This window comes from Notechis scutatus, chromosome 5 (genome assembly GCF_049901735.1).
Source record: "Notechis scutatus isolate UNSWTSFEM ecotype Mainland chromosome 5, rNotScu1.2, whole genome shotgun sequence".
Classification (NCBI taxonomy): Eukaryota; Metazoa; Chordata; class Lepidosauria; order Squamata; family Elapidae; genus Notechis; species Notechis scutatus.
The window spans coordinates 3601521-3614364 of NC_142013.1; the positions used below are offsets into that span (position 1 = coordinate 3601521).

At 42.5% G+C, this 12844-nt stretch overlaps 1 protein-coding gene across 1 annotated transcript in view; it reads right to left on the reverse strand.

The window, feature by feature from the left end:
* Positions 1–12844, reverse strand: part of MYO7A (myosin VIIA) — a 116734-nt gene that overhangs the window by 37968 nt on the left and 65922 nt on the right. Inside the window, exons 24-31 of the mRNA XM_087965983.1 lie at positions 11079–11282; positions 10444–10620; positions 9880–9969; positions 7811–7938; positions 7029–7155; positions 5526–5645; positions 2853–3026; positions 1669–1896 (exon numbers count right to left, since the gene is read on the reverse strand). Of these exons, the coding sequence (XP_087822109.1) occupies positions 1669–1896; positions 2853–3026; positions 5526–5645; positions 7029–7155; positions 7811–7938; positions 9880–9969; positions 10444–10620; positions 11079–11282 (1248 nt within the window). The remainder of the gene's footprint in view (positions 1–1668; positions 1897–2852; positions 3027–5525; positions 5646–7028; positions 7156–7810; positions 7939–9879; positions 9970–10443; positions 10621–11078; positions 11283–12844) is intronic.

Genomic DNA, 12844 nt, shown 5'->3' on the forward strand with positions numbered 1-12844 from the left:
GAGACAGAGACAGAGAGAGACAGAGACAGAGAGAGAGACAGAGAGAGAGAGAGAGAGAGACAGAGGCAGAGAGAGAGAGAGAGAGAGAGACAGAGGCAGAGAGAGAGAGAGACAGAGACAGAGAGAGACAGAGACAGAGAGAGAGAGAGAGAGAGAGAGAGACAGAGGCAGAGAGAGAGAGAGAGAGACAGAGAGAGAGAGAGAGACAGAGACAGAGAGAGAGAGAGACAGAGGCAAGAGAGAGAGAGAGAGACAGAGAGAGAGACAGAGAGAGACAGAGAGAGACAGAGAGAGACAGAGAGAGAGAGAGAGAGACAGAGACAGAGAGAGAGAGAGAGAGAGACAGAGACAGAGAGAGAGACAGAGAGAGAGAGACAGAGACACAGAGAGACAGAGACAGAGAGAGACAGAGACAGAGACAGAGACAGAGAGAGACAAAGAGACAGAGAGAGAGAGAGACAGAGACAGAGAGAGAGAAAGAGAGAGAGAGAGAGACAGAGACAGAGAGAGAGAGAGACTAGGCCGTCCATCAGCCCTCAGAAGGAGAGTCAACAGCCGCCAGGTCTGGAAGTGGCTGATGAGAAAGAGGAGGAACAGCTGGGTCTAGTGCCTGACAAGCAGATGTGCAGAAGACAGAGGAGAGGAGAGCAGTGGAAATCTATGGGCCAGTCCTTGGGATGGAAGAGCCACTGCTGCTAGCAAAGCCCCACATTAGCTCTGGGAATAAAAGGTAGGGGGGAGGGATTCAAATTTTTAAACAACTGGTTCTGTGGGCATGGCCAGAGGGAGTGGCTAGGTGGGTGTGGTCATGTGGGTGGGTGTGGCTAGGTAGGTGTGGCCATGAACTGTTGCAAGTCGAGGACTATCTGGACATAAGAATCTGGCCAACTAACAGTCAAAGCTAAATTGGTGCTTGAAAAGGAAGGGACAGCAGAATTACGTGTGTGTATTTGTGTTGGGCTTGGTCTCTTGTGGCAATGCAACGATGCCAAACTATTGACGCGTTTAACCCCGCCTTCCATTTCAGCCTACTCGTCTCCTATATTGGACACCCTTGTCAGTTTTCATTTGGCGCCTACTTTTTATGATGAGTTAGCCGTGTACCTGTGTTTTGCTATGAAACTATGTGGTCGGGCTTAGTTTTTGGGGAGAAAAATAAGGGGGGGAAAATTCTGCCTCTGCCTACCAGCATCCATCGGTATTCATATGGCTAGCGTCCTGTCAGTGTGAGAGAGTTGAGGGCTGTTTGGAAACTGAAAGAGTATTTGCTGCGTGAGCAAGAACGAGACAGCAAGGAGCCTGGGCAGGGCTTAGCTCAACTGTTCTGTACTAAAGCTGCTTGGTGCTCTGAAACAGAAACTCCTCTGCTTGTGTTTTGGAGCAGATTTCTTTTCAGGTGGGGAGGGGGAGTCGAACTCCTTAGCATCAGAGCGTGTTAATAATAATAATATAGGAAATAATCTAAATGCTCTGATGGTCATTTGGAAAAATCCTTTCTTAGTGAGCACCTAGAAGCCAAGAGGAACCTACGGGCCAAATTTCAAGTTTGTACACTTTACGGTTCTGGAGATTTTGTGATGATGCGTGAGTGGTATTTCACTTTTATAAATATAGATTTCAGCTTGCCCTGAATTTTGAAGGTGGCAGGGACTCCAAATGCCGGTTTACCTTATCACATCGGTACTCCCCAAACTTCACCCCTCGGACGATCTGCTGGTAAATGAGATTGGTGGCAACGTAGTCGTCGGTGGGATTGTGCCAGGGGGTGAAGATTTCCTTCCTGAAGAAGAGTCGCCAAGGGGCATTGCGTTCCTGGGCACCCTGCTCCTTGGCAAACTGCTCGCACTGCGAGATGGCGTCCATGACGTGGTCGCTGCCGCTTCCGAGGGAAGAGACCTGGGAAAGAGGAGAGAAAGAGAAAGCCGGCTTGGTAACTTTGGGCCAATCACCAGGAGACGGTGAATTCTAGTCCCACTTTATCCATGAAAGCCAACTGGGTGACTTTCGGCCAATCAGTAGGTGATGGTGAGTTCTAGTCCCAACTTTTGGGCCTAAAAAGCATCTGGGTGATTTTGGGCCAATCACCAGGAGACGGTGATTTCTAGTCCCACCTTTGGCATGAAAGCCAACTGGGTGACTTTGGGTCAATCATCAAGTGACAGTGAGTTCTAGTTCCAGCTTAGGCATGAAACCAAGTGGGTGACTTTGGGCCAATTACCAGGCAATGGTGAGTTCTAGTCCCACCTTAGGTATGAAAGCCAACTGGGTGACTTTCGGCCAATCACCAGAAGACAAGGAGTTCTAGTCCCGCCTTAGGCATGAAAGCCAACTGGGTGACTTTGGGCCAATTGCTAGGAGACGGTGAGTTCTAGTCCCGCCTTAGGCATGAAAGCCAGCTGGGTGACTTTGGGCCAATCAGCAGAAGACAAGGAGTTCTAGTTCTGCCTTAGGCATGAAAGCCAACTGAGTGACTTTGGGCCAATTGCTAGGAGACGGTGAGTTCTAGTCCCGCCTTAGGCATGAAAGCCAACTGGGTGACTTTCGGCCAATCACCAGAAGACAAGGAGTTCTAGTCCCGCCTTAGGCATGAAAGCCAGCTGGGTGACTTTGGGCCAATTGCTAGGAGACGATGAGTTCTAGTCCCGCCTTAGGCATGAAAGCCAGCTGGGTGACTTTGGGCCAATTGCTAGGAGACGGTGAGTTCTAGTCCCGCCTTAGGCATGAAAGCCAGCTGGGTAAGAGGTTGAGTCAGGGTTTCCCAACCTTTTTCACATTTAAAACGTGTGGACTTCAACTCCCACAATTTCCCCAGCCACCTCCTTGAGGTCTTTCCTCCCACCGCTTTTTCCTACCTTGTCGAAGAGTGCAATGTAAAGGGAGAAGCCAAAATGGTCCCTCAGGCTTATCTTGTCGGCCAATGAGGTGCAAAGCTCCTTGGCCGTAGTGGCCGAGTCGGTTAACAAGGTCTTAGTGGTACCGTCCATAAATGTGACCGGAAGCATGATGGGCTTCTTGGATTTGGTCGCCTGGAAGAGGAAGACACGACGATTGCAACCTGAAGCTGGATCAGAGAAAATTTTGGGCTGCCCCGAGTTGCAGCTTGGCATGAATTATGGGTAGTCCTCCACTTATGACTGGTTGCTTAGTGACTCTTCAAAGTTACGACAAACTTAAGAGGCAGAAATTAGATGGGGAAAGGTTATTGTTCCGTATAAGTGAAAGATGAAGGTTGTTTTACAATGATAAGCATGCTGGTACAATTAATAGGATTATAAATCAGCCTATAGAATTATAAATATTGTTATAAATACTACATGTATTGTTAACATTACTAGTATTGGGTATATCTGTTATTTTCTTCTTTGGTAAAATGAAATGCCTGGATGATACACCGTCTTCAAAATATCTCTATATCAATCAATAAATAAACTTGATTAAAAAAATATTTATGACAAACTTCCAAAAATTTACTTTTGATATAGATATAACTGTCCTGTTTGGTTCTGCAACCCAACAGGACAGACACAGGCTCCAGAGAGTAATTAGGACTGCAGAAAAAAACCATTACTACCAACCTGCTTTCAATCAAGGACCTGTATCCTGCACGAGTCAAAGAGAGGGCTGTGAAAATATTTACATCCTGGACATAAACTGTTTCAACTCCTACCCTCAAAATGATGCTATAGAGCCCTGCACACCAGAACAACTAGACACAAGGGGAGTTTTTCCCCCAAAAGTCATCACTCTGCTAAACAAATAATTCCCTCAACACTGCTCAACTATTACAAAGTCTGCACTACTATTACTGTTAATCTTCTCATCACTCCTTATCACCCATCTCCTCCCACTTGTGACTGTAACTTTGTCACTTGTATCCTTATGATTTATACTGACTGTTTCCTAGATTGCTTATTGTACCCTATGACTATCATTAAGGGTTGGACCTTATAATTCTTGACTCTTGATGAATGTATCTTTTCTTTGATGTACACTGAGAGCATTTGCACTAAGACAAATTCCTTGTGTGTCCAATCACACTTGGCCAATAAAGAATTCTATTCTATTCTATTCTATTCTATTCTATTCTATTCTATTCTACTCTACTCTACTCTACTCTACTCTACTCTACTCTACTCTATTCTATTCTATTCTATTCTATTCTATAAAAGTTGGAAAAGGAGAAAAGGAGAAGAGAGAGCTAAATTTTCAAGATCAGGAAGAAAGTGTTGTACCTGATGATTCTTGACTCTGGACGAATGTCTCTTTTCTTTTATGTACACTGAGAGCATTTGCACCAAAGACAAATTCCTTGTGTGTCCAATCACACTTGGCCAATAAAAGAATTCTATTCTATTCTATTCTATTCTATTCTATTCTATTCTATTCTATTCTATTCTATTCTATTCTTCTGTTCTGTTCTGTTCTATAAAAGTTGGAAAAGGAGAAAAGGAGAAAGAGAGCTAAATTTTCAAGATCAGGAAGAAAGTGTTGTACCTGATGATTCTTGACTCGGGACGAATGTCTCTTTTCTTTGAAGTACACTGAGAGCATTTGCACCAAAGACAAATGCCTTGTGCGTCCAATCATACTTGGCCAATAAAAGAATTATAATTCTAATATTTGAACAGGGGTGGGATGCAATTTTTTTTAACTACTGGTTCTGTGGGTGTGGCCAGGTGGTCATGTGACTGGGTGGGGTTTTGTTTTTGTTTTTTTGCCTCCTGGGCCTCAATTTAGATTAGCCAGAAAGCAAGAAATCTGACGATATCCTGCTTTCTGGCTAATCTAAGTCACGTGGCACAGCTGATCTTTGGAAAACAGCTGATTGGTGGGGGAGAAAGAAAAAAAGGAAAGACCTTGATCTTTGGAGCGAACTGGTTCACTTGAACTGGGCCGAACTGGTAGAATCCTACCCCTGGATTTGAAGTTTCAATGGGCACACTCACACACACACACACACACACCCATAGTCATGTAACCAGCCAGTATTTAGGGCCAATTTGCAGCTGTCTGAGGACATCTGCATGCAATTTGGGATGTTTTCTCCTGAAACCAGCATTTTCTTCCAGCTCTTGACAACGTCAAAGTCCTCGACTTACAACCAAGTTACAACGGCACTGAAAAAAGTGACCTATGACCCCATTTTTCACACTGGTCGCATGATCGAAATTCCAGAGATGTGGCATCTGACTCATATTGATGGACGGGTCGCAGCGTCCTGGGGATCCCCCCCTTTTTGCGACTTCTGACAAAACCAAGTCAAGGGGTGGGCGGATTCACTTAACAACTGTAAGGATTCACTTAACAACAGTGGGGAGGAAGGCCGTAAAACGGGGGCAAAGCTTACAGAACAAAATGCCTCGCTTAATGACAGAAACTTGGGGTCGTAAGTCGAGGACTACCCGTAGAAAAGGAAGAAATGAAAACAAGAAATGAAAACACATGTCTGGCCAAGGGGCCTTTTCAAACTGCCGGTGGCCACCATTTTGTGAGTGCGCCCACTGCCAGCCTTCCCAAAGGGCTACCTGTAGCTCCAGCCAGCTTGGGGGCTGCGTCCTGGTCCCATTGACAAACGTCCTTCTGAGCCTCTCTTCACAATAAGGGCCATACCCTGGAGGACCCCCGATGATGAAGTTCCTTAAATACTGTTGTGGAGACACAAAGCGAACACACACACACAAAAAATTAGTGATAACGATTACATTTTGGGAAACAAAATCAGAAATTTTGGCCCGTATTTTAGCCTACTTCTTCACTCAATGTACATCCGGGAATTTTTTCGAAATGTATTTAGTTATCATTCAATCACCAGCTGTCAACTCAGAATAAAACATTCCTAGGCCTGTTTTAGTAGTTGCCATAAAAAAAAGGGGTGGGTGGGTGGGAGGAAGGAAATATGGAAGAGCAGTGCAGCGGTTTGGAAGCGTAAGTACATTCCAACTCTTTATCTTTAAGATTGTAGTTAAGATACCGGAGCTTTTACCCACGAATATATTTAATTGGAGAACGGGATTGATGACACCCAGCCTGTGAATGTGCTGCATTGGAGAATCTGATTTATGACACACCCAGGGAGGAGGGGGGAAAACAGGATCACAGGGGACTATAAATTACGTTTGCCAGAGTTGGCTTCATACAGGGCAGTGGCTAGGATGTTGCCTCGAATGAGTCCTCGGAAGTTTTTTGAAGTTTGGCTCGAGAATCATGATTTAATTAGGGCGATTGCTGGAATCCTGACACATTAGATAAGCGTCAATTTAGCCCAGACAAACAAAAGTGAGGAAAGCAGTGAAGATTGTCCACCTTATTTATCTTTCTTGTAAAAAGGGAAGGGGAAAAATGTCTCTCATGCTTTCAAGATTCTGTTATTGTACTTTAAAAATGCAGAATTCCAATAGTTTATGAAGAGTCTGTTTCTTGCTTTAAGCTAGTCGATCTGATTGCAAATATTTAAAGGTATCTGGAGCAGTGTGAATTGAAATGAAATAAGGAACTAGAAAGAAATAGAAAACCTAAGAAATGAAATGAGGAAATAGAATGAAGTAGAAATAAAAAGAAAATGAATTAAGGACATAGGGAGGAGGAAGAAATAGAAATAATAGAAAAGAAATAAGGAAATAGAAATTGGAAGAAAAAGAAAACCCAGAAATGATAGAAATGAAATAGATAGAAAGGAAATAATAGAATGAAGTAGAAATAGCAACATTAAATAATAAATCATAATAATAAAATGGCAGGGAAAAGAACCAGGGAATACAATCAAGAAAATAGGTGCATATTGGCAATTCTAAAATAAATCAAATAGGGTATACTCTAGAGTAGGTGATGTGTGAGCAACACAAAATGGAAAGGATCTTGATACTCAACAAATTGCAATGTCCTGGCTTCATCTCCTCCAAAATGCAAATGAAGATGGGATATACCAGCCTTTCTCACCCAGGTAAGTTTTCGGAGGTTCTTGGAAACCAAAATATTTCCCTCAAAAATATTCCCATCACCCAGACCAAGCAGGTAGTCCCTTGACTCACCTTGACAAATTTCTCAGAGGGGGCGAAGCAGCCCACACACAAGGACACCAGGATCCATCCTCTGGCATGGCTGTTTTTGGAAGGATTTTGGGTCAGCTGTTTGCAGATTTGGCAGTAGATTTCATCTCTGCCGCAAGAAGAAGAAAAAAAATGAGTGATTGATCCAACTTCACTTGTTCATCAAATCCATTTGAAAAATCTTGGAATCTCCAAATCTTGAAATCTCCAAATCTTGCAGTCTCCAAATTTTGGATTCTCCATATCTTGGAATCTCAAATCTCGGAGTCTCCAAATCTGAGAGTTTGGAAATCTTGGAATCTCCCAGTCTTGGAATCTCCAAATATCGGAATCTGCAAATCTTGGGAAGTTCTCCAACTCTTGGGAAGTTCTCCAAATTTTGGGAAGTTCTCCAAATCTTGGAAACTCCAAATCTTGGAATCTCCAAATCTTGGAATCTCCAAGTGTTGGAGTCTCCAAATCTTGGAATATTCTGAGGTATAAGTGAAAAACCAAGCGTATCCACAGGGTAGGTTCAAAGAAAGTTGTGATGGTACCCATGGTGTCCTGATGGAAAATCCATCTGCTTTCAATGTCCACTACAGGGCTTTGATTACATGGTTGTGTCACCATCTTGCCTTTTTTTTTTTGACTTCTTCCCTGTTATGGTCTTTAGATATTAGGGCACAATGCTTCTCTGATAGCAGTTGGTTGCTGATATTTTGGGGTACACCTCTGCAATGCACACCTGGAGCTTTCCTGCTTTTTTCTTCTTGATTTCTAACCTTAAAGTTGGCCTCAGGATGCCGTTCCCAATAATGAAATGCAGTTTCTCCAAATTGGATGTTGGGCGGTCCTCCAACATGCTGTTTCCATGGACGGTGGACTCACCATCGTGAAGGCGCTTGGTCACCTGATGAAGCAACAGGTATAAGGCACAGGTACAATTTGTGAAATAGATCCAGGTGGCAAAATTCCCAGTCCTGAACCCAAGGCAACTAGGAATGTGAGGAGGACTCACCTCTTCACCCTATTCTCAATCTATCTAGAAGAGGGCTCTCCAGAGTCAGCCAAATTTAAGACTTGTGGACTTCAACTCCCAGAATTCCCCAGCCAGCTGGCTGAGGAATTCTGGGAGTTGAAGTCTACAAGTCCTTAAATTCTGAGAGTTGAAGCCCACAAGTTTTAAAGTTGGAATGTGAGGAGGACTCACCTCTTCACCCTAGTCTCAATCTATTTAGGTCAGGGCTCTCTAAAATTGGCAAATTGAAGACTTGTGGACTTCAGTTCCCAGAATTCCCCAGCCATCATGGCTGGCTGATGAATTCTGGGAGTTGGAAGTCCGTAAGTTTTAAATTCTGGGAGTTGAGGTCCACAAGTTTTAAAGTTGCCAAGTTTGGAGACCCCTGATCTAGAAACAATGATGGTGAAGTTGTGACAATGTGGGTCCCCACACCTACGACTCACACAACTTTCCCACAGTCACGTGATTGTGATCCAACAAGTTGCTTGCATTTATGACACTTGCAGTGTCCTCGGTTACATGATCGCCTTTTGTGATCTTCCGACAAGCAAAGTCAATGGGGGAAGCCAGATTCACTTAATGACTGCCTGATTCACTTAACAATGGCAGTGATTCGCTCAGCAACCGTGGGCCAAAAAAAAAAAAAGCTTTCAGGGTTCTGGCATTTACCCGATTAAATCATGAGCCTCGAGCCAAACTTCCAAAACTAAACAGGATTTATTGGGAGTTAACATGCCATGTCGGTGTAGCCGACTCTGAGATACATCATTCATTGTCACCCTTGACCCTGGTTTTCCCTCCACCCCCTGGGTGTATCATAATTCATATTCTCCAATGGGACAGATCCATAGCCAAGAGTCTTCAACCATGCTCTCCAGTTTGCACAGCAGAAACTTCAGTGACCTAGTTACTATCTTTGAACAACTATGTATGGAATGCACTTTTGATTTCCAAGCTGCTGCATTGCTCTTTCAAACCCGTTTCCCCGTTCCCTTGCCTAAAATGGGGCAAAACTCACTTGACAAATGTCTCACTTAAGCACAGAAACTATGGGCTCAATTGTGGTCATAAGTTGAGCCTATTAAAAGCCATGACTGAACTGTGGCTTTTAAATTCTCGTTAAGAAATCTGCCTGCAAAGGCCTTACTTAGTTGGTACGTTCACCTACTCCTGCCAGGCTCCAAATCTTCCTCCCACACTTAATTTGCAAGCCGACCAAAATAAGAATCAGGATTCCGGCAGTTACCCCCAATTAAATCCTGAGTCTCGAGCCAAACTTCCAAAACTTCAAAAGGATTTATTGGGAGTTAACATGTCCGGCACTGCTTGGGTGGAACCAACTCTAAGATACATAATTCATTGTCACCCTTGACCCTGGTTTCCTCCCCACCCCCTGGGTGCACCATAATTCATATTCTCCAATGGGACACCTCCCTAGCCACAAGTCCTCAATCATGCTTTCCAGTTAGAATTTTGCATGGCAGAAACTTCAGTCACCTAGTTACTATCTTTGAAAAACAATGTATGAAATGCACTTTCAATTTCCAAGCAGCTGCACTGCTCCCCCCTCCCTTTCTGTTGGCAACCCTAGAAATATTTTATGAGTTGACACCACGGCTGACTTAATAACTGTTTTGCTGAGCGATGGACATTTTGGGCTCAGTTGTAGTCATAAGTCGAAGACTACTTGTACGATCAAGATTTTACCCTTTGCTTCTAACTTACGGTAACGACAGTGCTAGCAAATCCTGTTTGTGGGACTCTGACCTGGAGAAAGCCAAGTTTCTCCACTCGGACTGTGATCGGTGGGCTGGATGGTGGCTTACTCACCTCTTCGGTTAACTTTGATTTTTTCTTGAGGGTTAAGGAGACTAATTTCTGTCGCACACTGCTCTTCTTATGGCCATCTAGATGAGAGCTCTGTAAAAGAAATATCCCAGTGTCAGGAATAATCCTATCTTATACCAGTGTTTCTCAACTTGGCAACTTTAAGACGGCTGGACTTCAACTCCCAGAATTCCCCTGTAGCATAGACTTATATTTCTTTCAATTTCTCCCTTGTTCTACCTCTCCCCTGCTCTGCCCAGCCGGACTTTGCCCTTTCCCAGTTTCCTCCACAGCCAGCGGAGTCACACTCCCACTCCCTGTCAGCTGTTCGGCTTCCTCCTCCAAGTCAGATTCTGACTCCACTCATATAAGAAAGATAAACCAGGTGGACAATTTTCAGTGCTTTCCTCACTTCTGTTTGTCTGGGCTAAATTGACGCTTATCTAATGGTTGTTGAATTCCTTCTGCAAGGACACCTCCATCCACTTCTGTGGTTGCTGTTCTACGAGTGTCTTATTCTTCCTTTACCAAAACAACAGAAATGAGACTTGCCGGCTTCTTACTTACTTCTCCGTCACTTTGAAGGGCCTGGAGTTCCTTCTTGTAGGACTTCTTCCCCAGCGTCTCGTAAATTTTGGTCATGACCGGGATTTTCTCGCTGCCGTCGCTCATCGCGGTGTGATATTTTGGCTCAGGAAGGTCCCCCATAAAGCGAAGAATGGTGATCCACACCGCGAGGGCTGCCTGGTTTTGTGGGAAAGAAAATACGGTCTGCAACCGAGCCCCCAAATTTCCATCAACTAAGCGAGACAGTTGCCCAATAAGTTTTGCCCCGTTTTACGACCTTTCCCTCCCCAGTAGTTAAGTGAATCACCACAGTTGTTAAGATAGCCACATGGTTGTTAAGTGAATCTGGCTTCCCCATTGACTCTAATTGTCCAAAGTTTGCATAAGGGGCGGCATTACGACTGTCATAAATAGGAACCAGTGGCCAAATGTCCGAATTTTGACCGCATAACTGTGGGGGAATGCTGCAATGGTTGTAAGTGTGAAAAATGCTTGACAGTCCCTTTTTCCAGTGCCGCTGCAACCTCAAACGGTCACTAAACGAACGGTCGTAAGTCAAGGACCACCTCTAAGAAACCAGAGATCTCCACAACCTGCCCTTTCATTCTCTACCCAAGCTGTCCAAGGAAACTCACCAGCTGGTCTCCTTCGTCCTCGTGGTACAACAGGGGTTGTTTCAGAGGCCGGCGTACATACGTGTGCGTGGTTGTGCCCTGGAAGTACGTGGCAGCAAATTTCGCAAACTTATACTCCGATAAGTCCTCTTCTTCTTCCTCGGGCAGAGGGAGAGCCATATCTAAGTCGTCTTCTTCCAGCACCCTTCCAACCCTTTCGAGATCCTGCAAAGAACCCACCAGAAATTGGACTCAGCTCAAAGCTTGTTTTGCGCAGAAGCATGGAATGGAAGGGCCATTTAAAGGCCAACTCGCCCCAAAGATGCTGTTTTATTTTCAAAAGTAAAACAAAATAAAATAAAAAATAATAAAGTAAAGTAAAGTAAAGTAAAGTAAAGTAAAGTAAAGTAAAGTAAAAGTAAAGTAAAGTAAAAAGTAAAGTAAGTAAAGTAAAGTAAAGTTAAAGAAGTTAAAGTTAAAGTTAAAGTAAGTTAAAGTTAAAGTTAAGTTAAAGTTAAAAAGTTAAAGTTAAAAAAGTAAAGTAAAGTAAAGTAAAGTAAATAAAATAAAATAATAAAATAAAATAAAATAAAATAAATAAAATAATAAAATAAAATAAAATAAAATAAAATAAAAATAAAATAAAATAAAATAAAATAAAATAAAAAATAAAATAAAATAAAATAAAATAAAATAAATAAAATAAAATAAAATAAAAAAATAAAATAAAATAAAATAAAATAAAATAAAATAAATAATAATAAAATAAAAATAAAAAATAATAAAATAAAATAAAATAAAAAAATAAAATAAAATAAAATAAAAAAATAAAATAAAATAATAAAATAAAATAAAATAAAAATAATAAAAAAATAAAAAATAAAATAAAATAAATAATAAAATAAAATAAAATAAAATAATAAAATAAAATAAAATAAAATAAAATAATAAAATAAAATAAAAAATAAAATAAAATAAAATAATAAAAAAAAAATAAAATTAAAATAAAATAAAATAAAATAAAATAAAATAAAATAAAATAAAATAAAATAAAATAAAATAAAATAAAATAAAATAAAATAAAATAAAATAAAAAAATAAATAAAATAAAATAAAATAATAGAGGGAGTCAAGCAGGGGTGGGCCACCACCGGTTTGCACTGGTTCAGGTGAACCGGATGTTAATTTTACATCTGGTTCGGCGAACTGGTAGTTCCGGTGACGGGCTGGCCCCACCCACCCTGCCCCGCCCCTCCCAGGAGTCCCCACATGGCCTGTTTTGGATCACAGGTAAGTGCAGGATCCGTGCAGAGGCTTGGGGAGGGCGAAAAATGGGCCTACCAGAAATTCCGGAAGGCCAAAAACAGGCCTGTTTCCGGCCTCCAGAGAGCCTTCGGAGCCCCAGGAGGGTGAAAAATGGGGTCCTGGAAGTTCCAGAAGGCTGGAAATGGGTCCGTTTCCGGCCTCCAGAGAGCCTCAGGAACCCGGGCAGAGCGTTTTCACTCCCAGGGTGGTGCAGGAGGCCAACTAGGCCATGCCTAGTTGCTAAATCATTTGAAGCTTACCCCTGGAATCAGGCCTGACTTTGTAACCATTTTCGCCGCAGTGGTTAAGCAAATCACTGCAGTTGTTAAGCAAATCGTATGGTCCTTAAGTGAATCCGGCTTCCCCTCATTAATGTTGCTCATCAAAAGCCGGCTGGAAAAGGTCTCAGGTGGGGATCCTGTGACAACCCCCACCCCACCCCTCCGAGATACTGAACAATCGTCATAAATGCATGCAGGATG